This window comes from Phaenicophaeus curvirostris, chromosome 17 (genome assembly GCF_032191515.1).
Source record: "Phaenicophaeus curvirostris isolate KB17595 chromosome 17, BPBGC_Pcur_1.0, whole genome shotgun sequence".
Lineage (NCBI taxonomy): Eukaryota > Metazoa > Chordata > Aves > Cuculiformes > Cuculidae > Phaenicophaeus > Phaenicophaeus curvirostris.
In genome coordinates, this window is record NC_091408.1 from 104,512 (window position 1) to 130,882 (window position 26,371).

Sequence of the window (26,371 nt, forward strand, 5' to 3'; positions counted from 1 at the left end):
ACCGGGGAACGGTGCCCCCGCCACGGCCTTTGTCTGCGCTGTCACATGGGCCGCGGTGCGGGATTTAAGCGGGTCTCCCTCCGCAGGACATGCCGTGAGCGGCGCGCCGCAGCCCTGCCCGCAGCGGCGCTCCGCCCGGCCGGGGATGCGGCTCTAGCGGCCCCGCGATGAGCGGCTCCTCCATGGCGAAGAGCGAGTCCCGCACTTCGCTGCTGCGGGCGGCGGGGAACCGGCCCCGGCCCCGCGGCGGCCGCGCCCGGGACGGCGGAGCGGCGGGCGGGCGGGCGGGGCGGGAGCAGAGCCCGGAGCCGCTCCCCGGGGAGCCCAGCGCCCGCAGGCCGCTCTGCCACCCGGACGCCCGCGAGGACGGAGCGCGGGGCGCGGGGAAGCCGTCACACGGACGGGGGGAGAGCCGGCCCGAGCCGGCGGAAGGAGGTGGCAAGGACCCGGCGCGGGCATCGCGGCGGCACCACCGCCTCCCGCCGCACGCCGGGCACGGCCGCCCCCCGGACCAGCCGCTCCCAGACAGGGATGGGGAGGCGGCGCAGGAGGACTTTCTCTCCAGTCACAGGCAGGGGTCGAGCAGAGAGTCCCTGAGGTTCTCGGAAGGCGCTTCGCCCCTGTCCAAATCCAGCAGCAAGTACTCCACCAAGTCCAGCGGCAGCGACCGGTCGGTGGAATCGGACCCCCTCTTCCACCGGCTGCACCCCGTGCTCAGCTCGGTCTTTGGCCAGGTAAGAGGCAGAGAGCCGCTCGTCGCGCCCCCGCGCCCCGGGGCGCAGCCCGCAGCGGCGAACGCGCTGCTTCCCGGCCCGACTGCGCCCGGCGATGTGGAGCGGAGCGGCTGGGGGCGCGCGGGTCGGAGCCCTCGCCGAGGGCGCCGCCGGCGGGGGAAGAGCCGGCGCTGCCCCCGTCCCCGGGGAAGTTGAGGCTCTGCCTGCGGAGGGTGAGAGTCGGAGTAGCGAATTGTGAAAATGTATTTACTGATGAGATCCCATCTCTCTGGCTCCCAGCCTTGCTTTGCTGTATTTGTTTACAGCTCCTTATGGTACATCTCTGTACAATCAGCATATGAATCATTTCTGATGGCAGAAGCTGTCAGGAGAAGGTAGTGGAGAGGAAGACTGAAAAATCCTGACCCAATTCCGAAGCCTTCCCAGTCACTATGTTAGGATGGAACAGATGCTTTCGGTGTTTGCAAGCTCTTTCGGTACAAAGCTGTCGCTTTTAGCTGCTTCTTGTAGTGAAATTACCCAACAGGGCTATCCTCTAAAAATGAAAAGGCAGAGGGAGACTGGCTCGGAATTTTCTCTTACAGCCATTTAGGGATGTTACTGGGAGATGTAATCTCCGGGAAGATTAATGTAGCTGCAATCTCAAAGAAGCACAATTATAGGTATAAGCCAGTAGTATGCACGGCTAAGTTCCAACCCTGGAAGTGATCGATTAAACCAGAATTAGGATTTGTGGAGTTTGTTGTCATTGGGCTTTTTTTTCTTTTTTTTCTTTTTTTTCTTTTTTTTTCTTTTTTTTCTTTTTTTTCTTTTTTTTCTTTTTTTTCTTTTTTTTCTTTTTTTCTTTTTTTCTTTTTTTCTTTTTTTTCTTTTTTTTTCTTTTTTTCTCTCTTCTTTTCTCTCTTCTTTTCTCTCTTCTTTTCTCTCTTCTTTTCTCTCTTCTTTTCTTTTTTTCCCCCTTTTTTCCCCCCTTCCTGTTTTTAAGATTATGAGGAGAATGAGAAGTATTTTTGTAACTGGGTGGAAGGAGGTGTATCTGTGTACTCGTGTGTCAAGGAGCATTGTCCAATTCTGTTCACTGTGACTTCTCCAGAGAAAAAAGAAACTGCATCTATTCTCAGTAATTCTGCATCCTCATTGGCAGTCTGTAATTTATGAATGTTATGGTCGTGTTTAACTCAGAAGGAATATTGCCCTTTCTGTGCCAATGATATACCAGAAGTCTAGATTAAAATTTCATAGTAGTGATGAAGAAGGTCCTGGTGAGCAGCTTGGTTCTCAACCAGGTTACAAAAAGAAATGTTCCAGCACCAGGCTTTGAAATCTGTGGGCTCAGCCCTGACTTGTGCTGTCCCTGTAGTTCTGAGAAAAATGAAGATGTATCTGAGAACAAAATTTAAGTCTAGGCAGCTGTATGTCCCCAAAGTGTCAGAAATGCAAACAGCTCCACACCAGGGCTCCCACTTACAGAAACCTCACCTGAACAGCATTTTTATCTTACCTGTCCTGCTCTCCAGTGTCATGAGATACTTCTGAAAGGCACAAACTTAGCAAAATTTAATTGCAGTGTTGAACAATGCCCCTTACAGAAACAAGACAGATAACAATTCTGTTTTTCTTCTTTTTGCTAGGTGCGTTGTACCAGTGCTTATAAACAAACACCAACATCTTTCTTTTGGAACGCAATATTATATTCCCATTTCTGTCTTCGTTAATCTCTTGCTTGCTTTGTTTGAAGTAACTACGAGAGAACAACCATCTAATGGAGATTTTAGGACTGGCTTGTAGGAGTGGGCTGCAATAGGGCTATACAGATTTATGGGTACGAGAAGAGGAACTATAATGTGGTAGATGCAAAGAGTTGGTTACAGGAAGAAATATGTGAAGATTTTTGTAGGAAAGTCAAATCCTGGGATTAATAAGGGCCCAAGGATAAGGACTGTGGAAATTTTGAAATGGAACTGAACAATGGAAATTTTGTATGTAAAGAAATAAATGTTAACCATTGTGTAAAAATGTGAGTAATATTTTGAGAAATGCAAGGACTTAAACCTGCAGGAGCCCAAGTTGCAGCCTGGGCTGAGGTAGGATCATGGGCGCAGAAGTGTCCAGGTTTGCAGTATATGGCTGCAGATGCTATAAGGCTAGTCTGCTCCACATTGTAATTAGAAGAGAGCAACAGCTCAGCAGGCTATTTAATACAAGAACTTCTCTCCAGCCCGCTGTGAAACTGTTAAAATGGTAATTTTGCAGTGCATGGAAGGAGAGGAGCACAGTGATGCATATCTGTAGCATCAGAGCGCTGTGGTCCCGTGGCATCAGTATATCATGTCCCACCTCTACAGATGTGGAACATCACTCTGTTGTTCTACTGCGGTGCAGTGATGTGGCTGCAGATGCAGGCACTACAGTGGTACAATCAGATACGCAGAATATATTGCAGATATGACTTCACAGAGGATGTCATTGTTGCAGTAACAGCAAAAAGGAGCAGCCCAGGACTACAGGGTTGTCTCTGAAGGAGACAGATTTGTAGCTGTGCAGAAAAAAAAGAACAGAGTGAAGGCAGAAGTGCTGTGTTTATATAACTAGCACAGCAATTTAGTGCACTGTGGGTGTGTACTCCAGTAGAATGCTGAGATACTGCCAGGATACAGGATGCAATGATATTTTATTAATTAGGCTCATACTATATTGATACAGTGATGTTCTAATACAATAAAGCAATAATACTCTTTTAGAGCATCTTACCATTTTGTAATTGACTGGTACGTGAATTGGCACGTGTAGAGTACTGTAATGATGTATTAGGTTAAACCAGGATGTCGTCTTAGTCCAATGACATCTTTGCACATCGGATCGGTGAGGCAGCTGCAGAAAAGCACTCTGCTGTGGAGTTTATACTGGGTTAGCTTACATTGTAACATGGCACTGAGTGCCTGGAGAGGACAGCACTGACAACGCAGTGGTGTGGTAATGCAATCCTGTGGCAAAACAGAGATGTGATGCTGGTACCACGCAGCAGGAGTTTGGCAGTGCACAGGTGTGATAATTATGTAGTGTTGTAGCCTGAAAGAAGAGTTTAGCAGTCTAATGATGCAGTAATACAATATTCCAGATGGGAGCTATTCTACACAGCAGTGATTACTTCTGGTGTGATATTAGCAAAGGACTGCACTGCTCCGACACCACCATCACATTGTACCAGAAGGCAGTGAGTGAGGTGTTACCACCATGCTGCAGTTGTGGAAGCAGGGCTGAGAGTTAGCACAAGGGCAACACCAAAGACTTGCCTGGCGATGGAAGTGCACCATGCGTACAGGTTGGTTATACGATGCATGCAGTGGTGGGACAGCAGTGTTTTGAAGTGGCTCTGCAGCAGCAGTAGCTCAGCACAGTGTGAGATGTGCAGTGACACACCGGTGCAGTTGGCAACGGGGTGCATATGTGATAATGCAGCAAAGTGTGAAAGTGACAAGAAAAGAGAGCGTGGGGAGGATGCTTCGTATGATTTTGGCCTGGTGGCAGGATAATGTTGAAGTGGCCCTTTGGTAAAGGAATGTCCGGGAGCAAAGAAGAACATGCTGTCACCCCTGCAGAGCCAAACAGCATGATGGTCCTAGAGTGCCTATAGGACACAGTTTAGCAAGCGCGGTATCAAGCAGTTACATATCAATAACAGAAGAGGAGCAGTGCTCCCTTGGCAGCTGGGATGGCAGTGAGGTGGCAGCCTGGCAGCAGAACACAGTTTGTTACTGTGAGAACAGTAGCAACAGCAGCATAGAGACTGGGTCTGCAGTGGTGGCAGGGACCATTATGCAACAGGTTTGTGGCAGGAGGTTTCCCAGGACAGCGGTGATGCAGCACAAGCACGCAGCAGCTTGGCACCAGGCTCACGGCACAGTGCTGTATAGGTACCGCAGCACAGAAACCCGCTGATTCTCATCACCGCATTCCTCCTGTGCCACAGTGTTGGCCTAGCTGGCATCTTTAAGAAGAGCTTGAGCTTTTTCTGAGCCTTTGCTATGTAATATTAATTTGCAAATGATCCTGACACGTGAGACCTGACCATTTGCAGAGCCATTTAGCTTTCACACCCTGCCCGACTGTTAAATTTTTCAGTGAGGTGATTCCCCAACAGTTTTCTGTTAATTGCCTCTGGTAGCATGGGCATCAGAAGGGTCAAACAATGCTGTAGGGAGTCGTTAAATATTTACAGACTTCTGCTGTTAGCACTGTGGCCAAAGAGGCTTTTGTATTTCTATTTGTACAGGGAGTTAAAAGCCTCTCCTATCAACACTACTCCTTTTAATGTCAGTGTCTGCATTACCATTAAAATAGGGAAGGAATCTTTCTGCGTTTCCTGCATCATCTTCCTTTTCTTGTCCTGCTCCATCTTCCTTTACTCATGGGCTTTCATTCTTCTTACCAGGTCTTCGTGGACTTTACAGCAGGTGGCTCAGGTTTTGGGACAGGGTGTGTCCCCAGGCTGCCTGTGTGGGAAGCAGGTGTCAAGAATATATTCCTCTAACCTGTCCGGGAGCCATTATGAAAAAGCACCTTGTCCAACCTCTCGCCCTTCTGGTCTCCTGATCTGCAGGATGACGTTGACCCCTCCAGTGGCTTTGGCTTCAGGTGATTCTAATGAGGTTTTGCCCAGGAGCAGTCGCTGCATCGGGACCACATTTGGAGCTCTGCCAGAAGAGCCTGGCCAGCCCAGCTGAGGGAGAGTGGTTAACAGCTCAGGAATGGGAGTTTCCACTTGCTCTCCTGTACTGGCGAGGGAGGCTGCGGCACGTTGAGCTGAGCTGGAGCAGCGATGCCAGGGATAGACGCTTTAGGGTGTCATGGAATGGGATGGCAAAGCTGAAAGGTTTGCTGGTGTGTCGCGTCTTACCGTGCTGTGAGGCAGTTGAGGCAGTGGCGTGTCGGTGCTGGCGGCAAACCGAGCAGCACTCTAGTAGCTAGTCATTGTAATGTTAAATCGGCATAGTAATTCGGGGTGAACAGATGACTTCTGGTTCAAAGCGACCAGCCGCTGCAGCGATGCTGATCCCATTGCGTAGCCTCAGCTCGCCGGTACGGAGCGTGGGTGCAAAGGTTGGGAGGGAAAACAACCCGCAGCAGCGCCGTATCCTCCGTCGGCTGTTCTACGGCGCCTCCGACGGCTTGTTCGGCCGCGCGAGGTTCCCCGGAGGGCGCGGAGAGGGACGGGCGTGCCGGGTCCGCTCCTGCAGCCGCCGCCGCGGGGCTCCCCCGGGACCGCGGGGCTCCCCCGGGACCGCGGGGCTCCCCCGGGACCGCGGGGCTCCCCCGGGACCGCGGGGCTCCCCCGGGACCGCGGGGCAGCGGCGGCTCCTCCCGGGCTCCCGCCCGGCCCCGGGGCGCCCCCTGCTGCGGGCGGTCCCTTCCCGCCATGGAGGCGTCCCGTGCGCTCGGGCTCCGAGCCTGGGCTGCGGCCTCTGTGGCAGCGTACGCGGTCCTGGGCTTAAACCGATCTGCCCGTACGTCCCTGCCCGCTGACACCCGCCGTGCCTCCGCAGGTACGTCTCGCCTGTTTTCTGTATGTAACGGACACGGAAAAATACTGCTCCTCTTGAACACACCCGCTCAGTTCCCCCTTGTTCAGCTGAGAGAAAAATTTATCGTGTTTATTGCTTGAAAGAGCTTGAGGGATGGGAGCCAGGCTCACGGAATCACTGAGGAGCAATGGATAAGCTTCCTGCTTGCAATGGGTCTGCCAGCAAACATTAATCTCTGTCAGTGATATACTTTTTAAACAAATCTGTTTTAAAAGGGTAGGGAAAGACATAAAAATAAAACCAATCTAAAAGAACATTCATTAAATATTCCATTCATGAAATATACGGCAGCATGATCTAATATGCTGAAATACACAAACCATCTGGTTAGATTCAGCTTATCTTTTGAGAGAAGAAAATCTTTCAATGAAAAATTTATCATTCTTTAAATTAGTCCACTGTGCATTCCACCAACCTATACCGCATTGACTTTTGTTCCATGCGATATTGGATCTGAACAAAGCATCAGGGAAGAGTTTAGCTTTAGAGTTAGTGGCTAGGCTGCAGGTTTGTCAGTTGAATTAGTTGTAGTTCTTTGCAGCATAGCAGCTTCAGTAACTGTTTTTCCCTGATGGGCCCATGAGTGGTATTGATTTCCAATAACAAGCAGCTATATGGTGTACATCCAGTACAAGAAGCTTAGCTAACTTTAGGCTCCCTTTCAATAATCCTCTGACATTCCTGTGACCTTAGAGAGCAACAGCAGTGCCCGTGAACTTGAGTAATCCTCCATTTTCAATCAAATGCCCTATTTAGAAATGAAGGCAAACAGCTCCCATAGCTTGTATGGTCATATTTGATTTTTCAGTGGCTTTCTGCACCAGTGTAAGACCATCCATACTACCTGTGAATGAAGTCATTAGCAATAGCCTAATAATTTCTTCCACCCATTCCTCCCCTAAGGTACTATGTACCATCTTTGGGAAGAATATACAACATTGCTTCATCTCAGGTGGTAGAAATACATACTCTGCTCTTGGAAGGAAACAAGCAACTGTGTGACATTGTGAATCATCATGTCACAGTGGTTGAAGGCAGGAAGCAGAAAACCACCAGCAACCCCCCTGCATTCTGCTGAAATGACCCCAAAAGGGTTTAGGTAGTTTGTGACCAACTGTGTTGAGACGTAGCTGAGACCTCATACTGGGATACAGTCTGATTCTTCTAAATGTGCTGTCAGAACCTTACTCAAAATAGAAGTGAGGCAGTCCTCAGGTTTATGGTAGTACATCTCACGTAATGCTGCAGGGTTGGTTTGGAGTATTTGGTTTGTATTGGTTCCCAGGCCTCTGCTCATCTAATGATCTGCTATGCTTTCTAAACAACTCAGTGTAGCAGCCAAATACTGACCCGTCCCTTTTATTTTGAAAGAGGTGAGGGAGCCAGGGCAGAATGAGTTGCTTTTGCACTAGTCCCAGATGAACAGAGTAATTTACAGTTCTCATATCCCTGAGCAAAGGGAAGGGTCCACATAAGGTTTGTTTTAAACAGTCTTTGTACTGCATATACATGGCAAATTGTCACAGCAGCTTCTGGGCTGTCAAGCCTATACTTGTCTTTTTGTAGCCCACTGATGATCTTGTGGAACATTTCCACAACACATTGTGCTCTGGCCAACACACCTGCACAGGGACTTAGAAGTTGGGCTAGCGCAAAAGGTTTGGACCAGATTTGCATGGAAGGTGTCAGGAGATGGCACGTTCCTGTCTTTTCATCTAATGCAGAATAAAGCTAGCTAATTACAGAAAAAGCTGTTCTTACCATTTGACAGCCCACGCTTTGTTACCTTGAGAAGGATGGAAAATATCCTTGGTCTTTTTAATAACCTTTCTGGGGTTTGTGGTTGAAGATCGTCCAATTGCACTGATGGAGGAGAATATTATGCACAGCATGAATCAGCAACACTTTCTTCCTGGAACAGCTGACAGCAAAGTAAGTTCCCAAAATCTCTGTAGAAATATTCCTTCCCCCTCGAGGAGGATCTGGACTGTATCCACCAATACCTGCTGGTGCCTACCCTTGGGATGGACCTGTACTTGTCTGACTGGAATATGGAACCGTCCAAGGTTCATTCAAGGTTAGAAGATACAGCCTGAGGTGCAGTAAAAGCACTTAAGCCTGATGCTGAGAGAAGAGGGAAGCCAGTCACAGAAGTTCAGAGTGCCGCTGCATGTTCCAGTGGTCAAGAACTTTGAAATTAGGCCCTTGACAGCACTGACAATGGGAGGATGTTAACAAATCCAAGTGCTTAGGATCATTTGAGGTCATCCAGTAAACAAGTCCGGATTGTTTCTTGTAAAATATAGATCTATGGCCACCAGCTAAAGAGTGGTTGGAGCAGATTTGGAAGCTACTAGTGACTATGCACATTCTTTACTCCAAGATAGGAAAAAATAGACCAAAAATTCTTGTTAAATAAGGTGGTGTATTTTAAAATGCTAAATCTTGGAAGCATGCAATGGTCTCTTAGGTAAAACTATGGACTTCAGTGAAAAGGGTGAATGAAAGGAGTGAGTTTTTCCTGCTTTACTATGTAGTCCCCTCAGAGATTAACATCCCCCCACCTACCGACATTGCCTTGTTGAAGTGTTTATGTTGTATTGAGAACAACCATCTGATATAACATTTCAGCAAATGAAAGACTGCACTGAAATGGACCTGGCATCTGAACAGTCTCCCTACACAGATCCATGATTACAATGGAAGTTTTTGCCAAGCAAAGCTACAATCTGACAAGTAGTCCCAAGTTTTGGATTCACTTCTGTTCTTTCTGTTGTGCTTGCTGGGTGTTTGCTGCCACTGGATAAAGTTTCTGACAGCTGCCACGGGATTAGCTATGAAGGAATCCAACATTTTCCTATGGCGTGAGCATTTCTGCCAAAGGTGCCAACCCAAAGCACAGCAATGCTCCTTTTTAAAGAATCCAGACATATTAAACCACTTAAATAATTTCCTGAGCAATGCAAAGTTACCCAGCCTACTCCCTGCTCTAGACTCAGGTCAGTCAGTGTGCCAAACGCTTCTTTATTGTGAGCTGAGACCTTGCTCTGTGCCAAACCACATCCTCTGAGGTCTCTGCTCTCCACCTTAGACCTCAGGGCTGAGGAAAGGATTCAGGCACATAGGCAAGACTCGCATTTTACAAAGTACTTACCAATTTTTAGGAAATTCACAACAGAACCCCAGACCTTAAAAGAACGGTGTGGGAAAACCAGTATACATGCATGTGCAGCCCTCCCACATGCACACTGACTACCCCAGATATAGGCATACCCACGGATCAGCACCTACACACAAATGGTTTTGACACACTTACTCTCAGCATCCTGTTCTCTTACAGCAGCCTCAGTTGGAGGAAGAGGGAAAATATGTTCCTTCTAACCTAATGTTCTAATGACCTTTCTACTAACTCCACTTTCCTGCCTATCTCTAAGCAAGCAGCCCTTGACAGTGATGGGACCAAGGTCCCAATGTGGAGCGTTTCCTTCTCAGAGGTCAGCAGGGTCTGTCTACTAGATTTGCTCTTAGGAGATTCAGGGTAAATAAGGAGATAAGAAAATTGTTTATGATTGCATCTCTTGGGCCCTTTGCAGCTCTGCCAGAGTTCTCGCAGTCAAAGAACTGTGACTGTGCCGCAAACCTGGTGCAAGTGGGCTCCCATTGCCTCTTCCCTTCTAGGATTGTGAACTCCCTGCCAAGCCTGGCAGCAGGTCTCAGCCCTCTCATTCTGACCTGCACATTTCCTATAGCTGCCTCCAACTGCAGGGAAGAAATGTAGGAGAGTGGGCAAACGCAGCAGTGTGCCACGGTGGCTGGCTCTGAAAGCTCTAGTACAAGCTAATACTTAGAGAGTGCCCATTTCAGATTTTGTTGGGAAGCTTTTAGAGCTCTTTAAGTCATGCTCAATGCCTGCCTTCCAAAGCTGTCCCATGGCAGTGTGATGGCTGTGATGGATTCTCCTGGCAGCATATGCCTAACTCCCTTGCTCCGCTCTCTCTCCAGGAGGATGCAGAGGACGGACACTTCTCAATGGCAGGGTGTTCCTGGCCTCCGTGCTGCCTGTCAAGGGAAGATTCATTGGCAGCAAGGAGGTCATTCTCTCTCCTCTCTGCTCTGGAATTGGAGTCGTTTGTCTCAGGAGGGAACCCAGGTGCCTTGCTTGCTGTGTGGCAGCTTCTGCTCAACAGAGACAGCACTTTGTCAATAAACAAGGAGTCTAGGGAATGACTCCATCTGACAGAGGATATTATTAACGACCAGTATTTTGGCTGATCAGTCTCCCACTAGCTGCTTTAAGAGGGGAAAGAGAAATAGTGCTAAAGATGGCAGCCTTGAGAGGAGCTGGGAGTTTCGTCATCTTCCTGCAAAGGCCCCTGCTGCAAGGCCCAAGGCTGGCACAGCCTCCACGGAATGATTGTGTATGTCCCCAGTGTCAGGGGTTTTAAACTGTGACAGCAGGAGACGGGCCCAGCGCAGGAACAGTTTCACTTCCCAGTCCACCATGGGTGGGCTCTGCTATGGAGATTTTCCAGACCAGGGCTTCTCCCTCTTCTCTGTCCCTTTCTCATCCACCCTTGGGGCAAGGGCCTTTGGAGGGCCCGTGGACCTTGTGCAGCTCCTTCCCAGGCCACGCAATGAAGAAGACATTGAGGAGATCTGAGAGGAGGTTGTTCCACTACCTTCACTCTTGGGAAGTGGTTAGTACAAGGAAGAGCAAGAAACACTACCCTGCTTGGCCATGCACTTCTGGCTGCGACTGGAACTGGAGAAGCTGTTGACTCTTGTCATAGTTGGACTCCTAAACTCATCTGCCCTAGTGGAAGAAGCCTCTGAGCTCTAAAGCAACTGTCAATTCACCTTGAAATCATACTTCATTTGCCACAGCACCATCAGGGCAGAAGCAGAGAAATCTCAGCTTCTCAGCTTTTCTATCCTACGCCCTAGAGCTACCCGGAGAGTGAGTTTGTGACTTCTGCACAAAAAAAGCCTGTAGTGCAGGTGCTCAGCCCATGGGTTACGTCTTTCTGGAGCCTTTTGTTTAGAACCATGCTAGCAAAGCAAGTTGTGAACACCTGAGTGCTCAACCAGCCTGCCGCATAGACAGGGGTGTAGGGTTGATGTCATCTTGGTCTTCATAGTTCTTGAAGGAGGTAGCTCTTCATGCCGTGGCTTCTGATCACGGTGGAGCTGCAGCTGTGGTGGCTTCATAGCTAAGGGTGCATTGATTATCCTGTTCAGATCCTGTTGCCCGAGTATGGTGGTGAGTTTTTTATGCAATTTAATTTTTTTTTTTTTTCAGACTGAATTCTCTTATGCTCAGCCTGAGATCAGAGGAAAATGTACCGGGGACTTACCTCATTTCTTTCAAAGGTCATTCTGTTACCACAGTAGGGCCAAAGTCCAGAATTCGGAGCTGGCTCTAAATTTAGAAGCCCCTTATTTATTGCAGGCCTTGGGTTCTTCAAAATGGAATGGATGGATCCATTTAGTGGTCCAAAGTCTTTGCTGGGGCTATTCAGATTTAAGATTCAAGTGTGAGCCCATCTTTGCAGGTAAACCACCAGCTGATTCCTGCTTGCAGAAATCTAGAAGAACTTTGCTGCAAGACTGGCTCAAGGTCTCTCCCTTGTGGCTAAAAATTACTATCCTGGGGTTGAGAGTGTGTAGGGTCCCTGAGCTGCTACTTCCAGGCTTGCTTCCACCATGGCAGGAAAAGAATGAGAGGCTTCTAGGTCTGCTGGTTTATATAAGCTGAAACAGGTCCCACCCAGAAAAATGGTCCATTTCTGCTCTGAAATGAGCTCTGGATTCTGCTTCAAGCCCCTAAGTGGATTGCCTTCTGGCCAGCCTAGCGCTCTGGTGATTGAAAAGCCAAGAGGAGTTAGAAGGGGGGTGGAGAGGGATGCGATGTTCAGAAGCTGCGTGAACCCAAACTAGCTGGATTCACTGAACTCATCACTGAAATAACTTCTTTTGATGCCTCTCTCTTTTAATTCTCCCTGAATCAGCCCTCTCCCTTGAGTGAAACAATCTTGCCTGCAGATTGAGGGGGGTGGGAGGGATTTGAACATTAATCTGATGTAGATTATACAGCCGCCTCCCTCTCTCTCCCCTTCTCACTCTCTCTCTCCCTTTCTCTCCCTTTCTTTCTGTCTGTTTCTCTCCCCTCCCTCTCCTTCCTGCTTCATCTCTTCAAGAAAGTGAACATAAAGTAAAAACACGGAGAGAGAGAGGCAGAGAGAGAAAAAGCTCCCTGAAGAGGGAAGCCCCAGCAGCCAGTAGCTGTTTGGATTTGCCTGGTGCTGCCTTTCTTGCTTTGTTCCCAAGGAATACCTTTAATGGGATCAGTTGCTTCAGTTCCTTTATAACCAAGTCCACCGGAAAGGCAGACTCGGCATATTATGGGCAACTGTGTGAAGTCTCCACTGAGAAACCTCTCAAAAAAGGTATGTTCCCTGAATCAAAGTGCATTGTGCGCTTCCAGCCCTGCTTCTTGGGATGGGTGACATTGTGGGCAGACGGGAAGGGGATGTGGGAGAAACACAGAGATATGTACGAAGTGTTCAGCTTTCTTCACCAGTCTGTAAGAGCTGCTCGTGAAAGTGCAGCTGTTAGAGCCCAGGATGCTAGGTGCCACAGCATGTGTGTAAATAAATATGTGTGTATGTATGCACACAAGAAGGTTTGTGTCTTGCTTATCTGTGTGTATAATTGTTCTCTGGGTGGGTGCAAGGTTGTTCTTCGTAGATGCGCACAGTGTGCTGGCACACATCTGTATGGGCACCTTAATGTATATGTATATGAGTGAGTTTGTGGGGATGGAGGGGATGCAGGTGCTACCATCAAGAGGTGTCTGCGTGAGTGTAGTTGTGTGTCATTTCTATAGGACATGACATTCATGTACATGTCAATGGGCATATATCTGGACATATTCCTGTGGGCATGTAAGAATATGTACACCTCATGAGCCCATCTGACATATGTGTGTGTCCTTGGCTGTTTTTGTCCCTCTGTACGCATCCTGAGGTGCATGAGCAGGTGTGTAATGTTTGTTGTGAGTGTAGGAGAGGGTATTTGTGTGCATCACACCTGCATCCCTGCTTGTATGGCATTGTGTGTGTGTACCTGCTAGTGGATGTCCTCACAGAACTCTGTATATAGGCATACGTGTGTTCTTATGTATATCCATCTTTGTGTGTTTGCACATCTAGTTTCTTTTTTATGTGTTTGGGTACAGAAGCATATTTTCCTCTGTGATCTGTTTGTCCATGCTTCTGTCTGTGAGTGGGCCCACTGGGTCCTGTCTTGTGTGTTTGTGCATCATGTTGCACGTCAGCGTGGCTCATGTATCTGCGTGCTTGGGCCCAGCTGGACTTCATCTGCAAGCTGCTGTGTGTATCTGTTGGGCTTCAACTCATAGTATGCTCCGTGCCGAGATTTTACAATGATCCAAGGAAAAATTAGATTCAGGAACAATTCTGCTGTTAAAGACTAGGTTAAAATGGGAATTGTGTGCCCCAGAAATATTTCTTGTCTGACAGAGAAAAGTCTTGCAGCACTGTGTACCCGTCAGCCAGGCAGTTCTCGCTTAGCATTGCTGAAAATGTAATAACTCAGCAAAAAGCTATGCAATTCACTGATAAATGAAAAAGTTATGCTAAGCCTCTGTGGAAGCCTTGCTGACAGTGAAATGCCACTGCCATCAGGATGCTCCATCCAGGAGACCTTGCCACTCAGGAAAGCTCCTCTGGGAAAGAGCTATTGAGGAGGGAAGACCTCCCTAGAAGGGAGTTTCTTCTGGCCGGAGATCTGCCTCTTCTGTGTAGAAGCAGTTTGCTTATCTCTGCTGCTGTAAACAAAGCTGGTAATGATACAGTGCTGCTGTGGGGGAGCTGGGATACAGGAGAAGGGAATTCATCACAAAGTAGTTTGGCAGTGCTGAGACCAGTCTGTAGGTCAGGGTGACCTTTGGGGAGAGGCAGAAGTAGTTGATGTTTACCCAATTGCTGTACATATGAAAAAAACAACTTGGTTGCCTCCAACTTGCAGTAAAAGAAGTTGGCCGCAGCTGTGCTCAACACGATCAAGGTGATTGCAATTAAAGTCTGATGTGTGACCAGGCTGCTTGAATCAAAATGGATTCAAGAACTTATAAGCTCTGTCATCAGTTTTTTAGGTAATTTTTGCTTTCATTCCTAAAAGCTGCTTGAAATAATGCACTTCTTGCCTAGCTAGAAGGCCTGGGATGGCAGAACTAAAAAGAGAAGTTTGCAAAGCTGAATTAGAGAATTTCTCAGTCCAGTCGTCACTCCAACTAGCCATGAATAAGGCCTCGGGCACTCATCGTGACAGGTCCTGGGGCTCTGCCGATCACAACGCACATTATTATAGTGTAGACTTTGCAGATCCATCTTACGTTGCACAACTTAACTTGACTGTTTTGTGATCCTGCTCTTTTTTGTCAGATTTTGCCTTGAGCAAACTCATTTTGCTGAATTGCTAAACAGGAAGGACTGTAGATAACATTGCATGAAAGCTGGTCTTGGGTGCCAGACTGATGTCTTGAAATTATGATTTCAACTCAAAATCTGGGAGTCATTCCCAGGCACTGGCTAGCTCTGAATGGGACTGGCTGACAGGCTGAACCTTGCCTGTTCAGGTGGCAATGCTCAGGCTTTGTCTCCACAACTTTGTTGTTGGCAGTTTCTCTTTCCCACTGTTGCAGTGTCCCCCTGGTGATCCCAGCAGCCAGCCTGGCTGCCTTTCCCTCTGAGAAGCACTGCAGTCAGGATGAAGATGCCCATCTGGGCTTGCCGCTCTGCAAAAATTCCCTCTGACACACAGGCAGGAAGATGAAGTGAATCCTGTTGTGCTTCTGCTGTGCGGAAAGGGAAGACCTTGGTATCCAGGTCCCTCGCTTTGCCTCCCTTCACCATCACTACAGCCATTACTAAATCATCCCCGTATCTTCTCTCTCCCCACTCCGCTGGTCTGACACAGCCAAGGGCTGTATGGCCAGGAAGGGTAGTGGTCCTTTGCTCGGGGAAGGGACAGGGAAAGCCTGAGCTCCCTGGTCCTGTCCTTGCATTTTCGTTGTGCATGCTTCTGTTTCTGATGTCGCTGTGCCTTGTACCCATAGCACAGTTCCTTTTCTGGCTCTCCTGGGGTGTAGGCGGAGCGTGGTGGAGAGAACTGGTTGGGGATACTTGTAGGAGAAACCTGGGGGACTGCTGGCAGAAAGAACATTGAATGCCATAAATCCTGCTTGCAGCGGCAGAGAGGGGCAGGGATCCCCTGCCGGGGTCATGCTGAGATGTCCATCTTGTCGTCCTGGCACTGCATCAGGTTGTTTGGTCAGGATCCTGGGTGGCTCTTGGCAACTGTTTCATCAAACTGGCAGTCTCTATCCCCACAGGATAATAATGGGATGACTGTTCTGTGTTACTGCTCTGTGGCTTGGTAGTAAGTGATATTGACCGGAATTGTTAGCAAACAAGTATTAGGGGCTGTGGGGCCTTTCATCTTTCACATAGCTTCACTGGAATTAAACACAAAACCGATGTGGGCTATTTTAAGTGATTAATATCATTTGGTGTATTGAACTGAAAAATGTGCTGGATGGAAATAAAGCTGATAATTTGGAAGATATATTACACTGATATCACAAAGCTGTGCACTTCAACACAGCTGCCTTGACATTTAGCTGAGCTTGTAATATACCATTTGTGGATGGATGCTCATCCTTCAGGTTTTTAAGGACAAGTGTCCTATGTGTCAGATTTAATTGGTGACAGATTTTTTCCTCATCCATGACTGCAATGAAAATGCTTTACTGCTTCATCATTTTCTATCTCCATGGCTTGCTTTTTGAGTTGTTTTTGTTTTGACGCTTGATACTCACATGACATTATATATGAGCAGATTGGTGTAAGACTGTATAAAAATTCAAACTATATAACACGTGTGCAATATATTATAGCACATGGCAGACGCAGCAAGTAGATACAACAGATTCGGACAGGTGTGAATGGGGCATGTGTGTATGGTCTTTTAGCCTGAAAAAGCACCACATGCTTTAAGGAAAGGGTTAATGTAGACAATGGCAATTGACAGAGCTTCTCTGATCACCCCTGGGAACACCACTGTAAAAGCAGAATCATTCCTGAAGAGGAATCTGGTGTATGATTAATGTTTATTCTATAAAACCAAGGGTCCTGTGGGTTGTACTGTCTTTTTATAGCTGCATGGGAATATCAGGATAAGAGTTTTCTTGCAGAGCCAGGGAAATGCATTTCTATAAAAGGAAAGCAGTGCCTCCTTACAAAATCCAGTGCTGGGTTCTGTTCTGGAGCCCTGGCTTGGCAAGATGTGTGCACTTAGAAAATGTGCAAATGCAAACAGAGGAAAATGTTGTGACCATGCCTGATCTCCGCTTTGGGACTGTCAATAATCAGAAGAGGCCAGTGCAGTAACTGCCTGAGACCCTGAGGATGTGACTAATCAGAAGTGGCACAGGGAGTGTGAGCCTGCAGTTTGCAGGGCCTCCTGGTCCTGTAGACGGCCTTCTAATAATATTGTAAAGCATGTGATGCTGTGTTCCTGAAAATGAAATGCAGAGCCTCGTACGGGGTCTTTGCGCAGGTCTCCTGGGGATGCCCTGCCCGTGTGCCTCTGCCAGCAGCTGTGCCTTGGGCACAGACTGGTACATGCACTGTTAACTTGGGTTATGCTCATCCTTTGCAGCTCTTTCGAGGGATGGTTAACTCTGGGGCTGAAAATAAGAGTGTGGCTCTTTGGGCTGTGTCTGGGTAGATGTAAGCGATGCTAGGAGTTTGATGTCACATCAAAGAGAAATCCTCCTGGTTCGTTGCCCTTCTATCAGCTTTTGAAAGTGAACTCCTGGACTTACTACTTCTGTATAAATCCTAATAGGCTGGGGGCGGGTGGGACACGCAGTGTGGACCAGATGAAGGAAATTTAGCAATAAAGTCTCTGCAAGGTGGTTCAGTATAACTTCAGAGGAATGGCTGGGCGAGACGGGGAGGTAACGTCCTCTGTTGTGTTGTTTGCTTGCTGCTGGTTGGCTGGGAAGATCCGCCATGAGGAGAAGACGTGCTATAAGGCTGTCCAGACGAGTGAAGAGGGTCCGTCGGCTTGCGAGTACCAGGGTCCACTCATGGTGCTGGCCCAGAACTGCGCCGTCATGCACAACCTGCTGGGGCCAGCATGCATCTTCCTGAGGAAGGGCTTCGCAGAAAACAGGCAACCTGTACGTAAGTTGCACCTAGCCGGGCGAGACACACAAAGCCATGTGGGCATGAGCTGGGGATGTGGAGCTGTCCACGTGTTCTCTCTGTGTGGAGCTCTGTAACCCTCAGCCCTGGGTCTTGAGCATCCCGGCTCCAGCTCCAAGTACAAATACAATCACAGGCAGATGTCTTACCTGAAGGATGTGCAGTCATATCCCCGTGCCTAAACAACAAGAAAGAAGGCTTCTAAAAATGCAGCTATGGAAGATAGATCCAAGCCTGCACTCAAGTAGGCTTAATGATATGGACTCGTGAGAAGGACCTAGGACTTCAGGACTTACATAGTCATATGAGCTCAGGAGGATTCTAGCGTTCAAAGTTGTTATTCCAGCAAGACATTCACATCTCATTCCCAGAGGCTCAGATTAGTATTTATGGCCTAAATAGTCACTTAAATGCGAATCAGACCATTCATATTGGGAACAAGCTGTCCCACAGAGACGCTCGTATTTGGTACTGTTCCTATCAGCTCATAGTGAGCACCCTGGTGCCAGCAGAAATAAACGTGCATCTGCCTCCTCACAGATACCCAAACACAATCCTTATACGCTATCACGCATAGCCTGAAGCTGCAGCGATCTCAAATAAACCAAAGAGCATCAGTCTGTCCTCATATTTGCAAGTAGTGCCAGAGTGCCAAATGCTACTACCCTTACACACAGAGATAAATAGTAAAAGCACACCCATCCATTCATTTGCACCTATTTGTAACTATGTGTTCTTATGCATCTAATATTTGCGTTTATATACCCACAATAAAAAATACGTGTCTGTATGTAAATTCAAATGTATACACCTGGACGAATTAATGTACATAAATATATGCCCCAGTATTGTGTATTTTTACACATAAACATTTGATCCCTACAATAACATTAATTTAAAGACATATACACAAACGTATTATTAACACACTTTTTGTGGATATGTATGAGTGAATGTGCACTTTGTCAGATAGTCACCCAGTGCATTCCATATTGTTTTGGTGAAAAAAAAGCTAACCCCTGTTACCTGACATTCAGAGCTTTCTTGCCTCTAAGAAATCGGTTACTCATGCACTAAGATGGATATCTACAGCTGTAGGAGACACGTAGATCTTCATCTCTGAAACCCCTTCTTCAACCAGCAACCCAAAAAAGAGTCATTATTTGTCAGTATTGATCAAATGGTTTTTGTTCTTCCTAGCCTTCGGCAGCTAAGTGAACATATATTCCTTGGGCCATTTCACTGACACACAAAATGTAATATTCTCACACAAGCAGACATGCACAGAGCTACCCAACAAAGGAAATAGGTCCAGCTCGCTGGTGGAAGGCTCACACTGGGCAAATATTCATTCTGCAAACTCGCAGTGCCGTACTATTTCCGAAACGGGATTAGTGAGTTCTCTAACCACCCTGATGTAGAATAAGCACATCTGATAAACAGCTTTACTTTTACTTACTGTAGACAAACAGGATTTATTTTGCATAGAACAGAAATAAATGAGGGTAAAATCATTACATATGACTCTCTTGAGGGTCACCTCTGCTCCTACCTAGGATCTAAACTCTCTCCTTTTTCCATATGTTCTCCAAAAGGTTTAGAGTGATTCAGCCCATTTCTTCCCAGCAGCTTTCCTCCTTTATCATTTTAGAGGATCTTCTTTCAAAGTTAAACAGAAAACCTCTTTATGCCGCTAGTTATAGCTTGAGTCAGATTTTGGAGGGACGTAAGCCCTCCCCCTTCTTTTGCATTCACAGTCTGTGGCTCACTGGTGGTAGAATCTGCATGTGCAAAGATATACTTAGAGCCCTGCAAATGTGAATGCCTTGGTGTGCAAAATTAGAGCTGGTGCTGAAACCCCCATTTCTGACATGTGTCAGTCATGTCAGTTGCAATGTGATTCTCAGTGAGCAAGGAGGAGGATGGTCTAGTGAGGACTCCTCTGGAGGATAGCCTGGGTCCTACCCCAGCCACTCTGTTAGCACAGCAGCTAGTACAGGTGAGTCATGGCACCTGTCGCACTGTGGCGATGGTAATCACTGAGCTGGCTGCTGGCATGCAGCAGTATCTCTGGGGATTAATGGCTGCAAACTCTGGAATGAGGGACACAGGGTGTAGGTACTGATCATGGGTGGTTTTCATCTGCTATTTTATCTAAGGCAGAAGAGCAATAATACCTCCTGGATCCCGTCTGGGGAGTTTGAATTGTTTTATTACTTGATGTTGATGAAAGCAGAACAAATGGGATGACATGTTTGAAAATACCAGGTCTGTGAAGGATGAAATGGAGCCAATGTGCTCCAAAAGTTCCATCCAGCACAGATGCCTCTGGGAAGGTTACGAGTGGCAAGCTGGTCATTTCTCTGGCACAGCCCACTTTTGCACAGACATAAACCAGTGTGTGTCCTACTTTGTAATGCGCTCTGAGCAGCCACCATTAGAATTTCCAGAGGAGCCTGTGGTTAAATAGCAAAGGATCATCCTTCTCAAACTGATCAAGGACATCGTCTCCAGGGACGTGTGATGAGGCTGGAGGACACCTGGAAGGCAAGGAGAAGCTCCCCATAGTTGGGGGGGAAAGCCGAGAGTGAGACAACAAAAGAGATCGTGTTTCTGTGTTTTCAAATTCTCAGATGTTTTGGATTTGTCTGGGAGCCATGAAAGGAATTAGAAAGGGCATTTAAACCAGAAAGCAGTGTATTTCTATGCTCATCTCTTCTTCCTGGTGCAGTGTTGGAATTTTCCTATATTCTTTTATGTCCTCCCCCTTCTTCCAGGACATTGAAATTGGATGTTTGCAGTTGCAGTGTTTTCTGAACATGGTGAATCCTTGTCCTGTTTTGTTTGTAGATGACCTTGATGATGTACGTGTTGTGTGTCTGCCTTCCTGCCTGGTTTCAAAATGCTTGTATATGGAGTTGAGGCTGGGGGGAAAGGGGAAGTTCTTATCTTTTTGTGGGGACTGACTGCAGGATATGGCACTAGGACATAGGCTGTAAGAGAGTTCATGTCTGCCCCTGTTCTGCCAGAAGGACAGGGATCAGGCAGTGATCCAAGGAGATGATGGTATAGACCTGCTGGTATAGGGACTTCTACCAGCTGTTTTGACGTAGCTGCGTCAGCAGGAGCTGCAGTAGGAAATTACAATCAGAGCTCTAGAGGAGTTCGTGATTGCTACAGGGCCAGACCCTGCTGCAGGACTTGATGCTGAGGAGAGATGCAGGAGCCTCATGAAGGTGCTCATAGTACCATCAGGTGGGGAGGCCACAAGTATTGCTGTGCTGACCTAGGTCTCTTCTGTTTTGAGTGAGCATCTATCATCCCCCTGTCCAGCACGTGAGATGGAGAGGGGCTTCCACAGAGAAGTGTGCAGGCTAACACCCACCCTGCCAGGGAGGAGGGTTGGGAAGCCTTGCTAGGTAGAAGGTATTAAACATGTCATCACCTTCTTGTTTCTTCTCTCACTCTCTGGCTTGTCCCAGAACTGTTTGCACCGGCAAGTGCTATTCTGAAGCTATATTTGTGGCAAGCTTTAACATAGTATATTCTCTTTTTGCAGGATAGAGAACTGCGTCCAGAAGAAATAGAAGGTAAAATTTGTCACTCTTTCTGTGTCACCTTTCTCTCTGCCCAGTGAAAACGTACTGGCTGGCCCTTTCAGGTTGGCCCCCATGGGGTAAAATAATTTGCGGCGTATCAAGGGAGACAGTTACTGGAATAATTCCTGACAACCCCAGTAAAAAAGAAATAATATGTAAAACTGCGAGATTGCTGACTCTGAAGGAATCCATTCCAGCATCTTCAGGGTGGGAGGATAAGTTAAAAAAAAAGAAAGGATGTTAGCTGTCAGGCAACTGCCATCTACCCCAGCTCCCACAGAAAGTGTCATAGGGCATGATACAACAATATGGCTCCAGGGAAGCTGCTTTACCTGCTAATCCCAACAGTAAGTGCTATATATTATAGTGTAGGGGTAAAAGCTGTGAAAACGTAGTACTTCCGGTTTCTTTACAGAGTGCAGTTTAGAAATGCAGTTTGTGGCATTTGTAGTCCAAGCAAGCTTTCCTGTAAGGAATGAGTAAGCAGTGCTGCTGATAGAAGAGCTCAACATTGCTCTGGTTGTTGCCTCTTTGAAGGGCGATCTGCTGGGAAAATATAGAGTATCTTCGGGAGTCTGGCCTCATAAAGTGCTACTGATTCTGGAGAGATTTCTTGGAAAAAGTATTTCAAACTGTCACTGACAGTATTGTTCTTTTTTGGATCCCTTCCCACAGAATTAAGAGAAGCCTTTAAGGAGTTTGATAAGGACAAGGATGGGTTTATTAACTGCAGAGACCTGGGGAACTGCATGCGAACCATGGGCTACATGCCTACGGAGATGGAGCTGATAGAGCTCTCCCAGCAGATCAACATGAACTGTGAGTAATATCCAGCTAGCTGTACCTCTCTTTGCTGCTGTGCCCTGTATCACTGCCTCAGGCTCTCTCAGTCTCCTTCTGTCTCTTTTCCTTTGGTCTTTTCTTCTCCCCTCTTTTTTTGGTTCTCATTTTTGCTCCCTGTCACCTCCTGTTCTTTTGTGGTCCCTACCAGATGATGCCTTTCTTTCCTGGTTATCTGATGAAGGGACTGTATGGACTGTGCTGCATGGGAACAGTTTGTGGAAGGGTTGTTCTTCGTGCTTATGCTGTCAGGTGTAGAACTGCCCTTGTTGTGGACAGTTAGACATCAGTGCACAGGTTGTGGGTGTTGTCATATTGGAGCTGGTGTCAGACTGAAGAAAGAACCTGGGAAGATGAAGATGCTGTGGTCAGAATGGGTGGTGGATGGGCTGTTCACTCTCCAGTAGGTGCTTGCGAATCTGCTGTGCACTTGCAGTTGGGCTGTGAGCAAGCTACGCTGGCAGTGTCAGAGGGAGGCGTCTTCTGGACTCACAGACAACTGTGACAAACACGTCCCATTCATTATAACTGTGTTTGTGCCCCTTGTCTTTCACTATTGTTTTTTGTCGCCTTTTGTCTGTGGCAGTGTAGGTTGTTACCCTCAGCCAGGTGGGAAAAAGAATATTCAGTGCATGTTATTTCTGAAACGTGATCATGTAAAGAGGACAAGGTACTTGGTCAAGGGAAGGAAAACAGTTGTGAGATACACAACCAGTCACACACAAAAGCAGTTGATAAACCTGACACACAAGTGCTTAGGAATTTGAGAGTGTTATTGCCAGCTTTCAGATAGGAGATAAACAAGAAAAAGAACTAATATGATGATGAACAAATAGTTCGACATACATTAGCCACGGCTAATGGAGCAAGACTGCATCACTGCCGCAGGGCACTGCCCAGGCCATGCAGGAACATCATGCTGCGCCCTTGCTGTACCCTTTGACACAGGCTCAGTGGAGTGTGGGTATGAGCTCTAGAGTGATCAAGGCTCTAATACCTGCTACATGATGCGATAAGGATGTGATAGCCTATGGCAGCCTAGGGCATAATAGCTTAGGCTCATTCCACCTACCACACAATCCAGAAAATACAAAGGCAGTGTAAAACCACCTCTTTTTTTCCTTCTGCTACCCTACACCTTCTGTGCTTTGCTTCCTGGAGAGCCAAGCTCTCTCTGCGGCACACAGAAGTGCAAAGTGAGTGCTGGGCTTGGCTAACATATAGAGTTCTTACATACAATCTTTCCTCTTGTTCCAAGTGGGTGGCCATGTGGATTTTGAAGATTTTGTGGAGCTGATGGGACCAAAGCTGCTGGCAGAAACTGCAGACATGATTGGTGTAAAAGAGCTCCGCGATGCCTTCAGAGAGGTAAGTGCTCCCTGCTGGGTACCCCCCAGAGAGGTGAGCAACAGGAGGTAGGAAAGAGAGAAGACCCACTGGGGAAGAGAAGAGGAGGAGGAGAGGGCAGCACAGTGGAAGACAGGAAAAGAGCCAAACCAGGCATGAAACAAGGGAGGAACAGTCACTAATATAGGGAACCCCTGAGGCAAGGAAGAGGAAAGCTGGTGCAGACACAGCAGTTATGAAGGGTTTCTGAGTAGAAAAAACAAACAGGATCCAAAAGGCAACAAAAGGAGGAAAAGGAGGGACCCAAAAGGAATGCAGGAAAAATAGAGCACTCAGGAGCTGGACAGTACAAAATCTAACCCAGAGCAAGATCCATTTCCATTAACTGTATTTCCCCTGCTGGTTTTTTTCATGTACTTGCAGTTTGACACCAATGGTGATGGGGAGATAAGCACCAGTGAGCTGCGAGAAGCCATGAAGAAGCTTCTAGGGCAGCAGGTGGGCCATCGGGATATTGAAGAGATCATTCGGGATGTGGATCTGAATGGAGATGGGCGTGTTGATTTTGAAGGTGAGCAGGGCTGACCTCTCCCTGTCCATCCGCTCTGGTGTGAATCAGAGTTTAAGCGCAGACATGAAAGCCAGAGGGAAGATGTGCACGCTTGAAGCCCCACTATCTGAAGCATGGAGAGAAAAATAAAACAAGACTTGTTTTTTTAACCGTCATCAGCTGAGGAAAATGGAGAACATTGGTCCACAGAGGAAATTCTTCAGCAGAAGTGTTCATTTCTATATCATCTCTTGCCTGCATCTCGGTTTCAATTTGGTCTCGATAACTTTAGCATAGTGAGAGATATGCACAGAGAAGCAGACTTTGGTGCACACGTGTTATGCCAGCCTTCTTTTTATAAGGCAATTTTCTTTCTATTGAAGATCTTGCAAGATCTGTGAGGAGGCTGGGTTGCTTTGGAGAACGCATTGCACTTTCCATTTCCACATCTTTTTAATCTGGGTTTATAGAGAATTTGTTTCTGTGCCTTTATGCTAGAAGATCGTCACATGCCAGGTGTGCTCTCTAGGACTGCAGATATCTGATCTAGAGGTGTCGTGTTACATCCTAGAGATCATCAATTTTTTCTCCCACTTTTCATGCCAGAAGGACTTGGGGAAGTGAGAGTGGTTAGGCTACTATCCTAGCCATTAGCCGTGGCAGGAGCAATATTAATAGAGCTAAGGCTTTCTGACAAGGGAAGCAGTTGATATCGGACAGCTAAGCAGATATAAGAGCTGGAAGGTGTGAAAGCATAGGCTGCTTGTTTTCCTAGTGCAAATCCAGATATACTTTTGCAGTAAGGGTGAAGCACAGGAACTACAGAATTAGAACAAATTTGACATAATTTTTTTGACTCAGAGGCCTTTCTGGGTCCCCTACATGAGGAGGACTCTCAGTCCTTAGGACTACTGAAGCTTCAGAGGGCTGAAAACGCTAAGAAAAAAAGTGGGGAAGTGTCTCCCTAGAAAGTATCTGGTAGCTGCAGTTGTTCTAATGCACTGGCTGATTATATGACTGTAGCTCTCCTTGTTTCCCACAGCTAAATTATGTTAGACAGCTAAAATACATGAAATGCTATCCCAGTATAATTTTCTCTGTGAGTTACTGATTTAGTTGTCAAAGGACAGCTCCATCAATGGAAAAGGAGAAGTCAAGAGGGTAATTTCCACTGCCCTCCTCTTTGCAGAGTTATTAGTTCCTTGGCAATTCAAGTGCAGAATGAAAACACATTTATATATGATGGCATTTACACTCAATTTCAACGATTGTAATTGACTTCACAAGCTGCAGGGTGGTGAAAAAATAGATCCAGGGTGTCCTTAAGAGTTAACCTGTATCTTTAAAAGCACGAAGTCCAACAAAGTAAACTTTTCTCTACAAAAATACTGGTACCTAACAAAACAGCAGTGCTTTCCCTCACTGTAGTCTTTGTGAAGTAGCAGGTTTTCCAAGAATTTAGTCTGTTTCCCCAAGACTAACTGAAGTTACAGTTAAGGAAACAACACTTGCCGCTGTGTGTATCACAAGGAGTTGCTTGTGCAAAGAGGACTGTACAGTGGTTGGGAAGGAGACCGAGGCACTGAGTTGACCTGCTAGTGGGATCATATCACTATATCTAATGCAAGGATTAAAACCCGTTTTTTGTGAGCTCTCCAGGCCTAGTCACAGAGCAGCACAGGCCTGCTGGTAGAGTGCAGACTCTTGGTTTCATGCTGGATGCATGCTGTCACAAGGGAGTGAGGGCTGGGTTGGGGACCATGGATGCCTTCTGATTCAGGGCTGTCTTTTCTTGTTGGTTGCAGAATTTGTTCGCATGATGTCCCGTTGAAGATAATTCTCAGCTAAAGAAAAATCAGCACCTTAGAGAGGGCAGAAGAGGACCTAGGTGGAGCATCTAGCCCCGATGTTCCCATGTGAAGGTTTATCGGCTGGCTGCAATTGGGACATTGCAAGATGACCTGCTGCTCCTCCCTCGTGGTGGTCCCCAAGCCCCTCCACCCTTTCACACTGTGAAAGACTTACAACTTCCTACAACTGGAACCATTCCTTGGAAATGATTGCAGGAAACTGCAGAGCCAGGACTTGCCATGATGCTTTCATGGGATATTTGCAAATTTAGACTCCTCATCCCCGGCTTTATTCTCCCACCAGCTGCTGCAAAGCAAGGGCAGGAGAAATCCTCTTGGCTTGGTGGATGAGAGCAAAGCCATTGGGACTGGTGGCAGCCTCAGGGCATACTCTGCACTTCTTGGTTTCCCTTGGTGAACCGTGTCTGTGTTTGCTGTCTCTGTGTGTCTATCCGTGTGGGGTTATTTATGCTTCCCCAGCACATATTTGCATCTCCTGGGTTATGTTTACCAAGAGTAAATTCAAATACATGTCTTGCAGGGGGGGAAGGTGATAAATATGCACGCTGAAATGA

General features: G+C 47.2%; 1 protein-coding gene across 4 annotated transcripts; it reads left to right on the top strand.

Moving 5' to 3' along the window:
- CABP1 (calcium binding protein 1) lies at positions 1–26,371 on the top strand. 4 transcript variants are annotated; one of them, XM_069870784.1, is made up of 8 exons: positions 595–734; positions 12,514–12,762; positions 17,409–17,585; positions 21,170–21,200; positions 21,885–22,028; positions 23,308–23,417; positions 23,820–23,967; positions 25,752–26,371. In XM_069870784.1, exons 2-8 carry the CDS (start codon positions 12,718–12,720, stop codon positions 25,775–25,777), a joined length of 681 nt encoding a protein of 226 aa, XP_069726885.1. In that variant the 5' UTR covers positions 595–734; positions 12,514–12,717; the 3' UTR covers positions 25,778–26,371. The 4 variants fall into 4 exon arrangements, with proteins under 4 accessions (XP_069726884.1, XP_069726883.1, XP_069726885.1 ...); XM_069870782.1 differs by lacking the exon at positions 12,514–12,762 and having other exon boundaries at positions 16–734; XM_069870785.1 differs by lacking the exon at positions 17,409–17,585.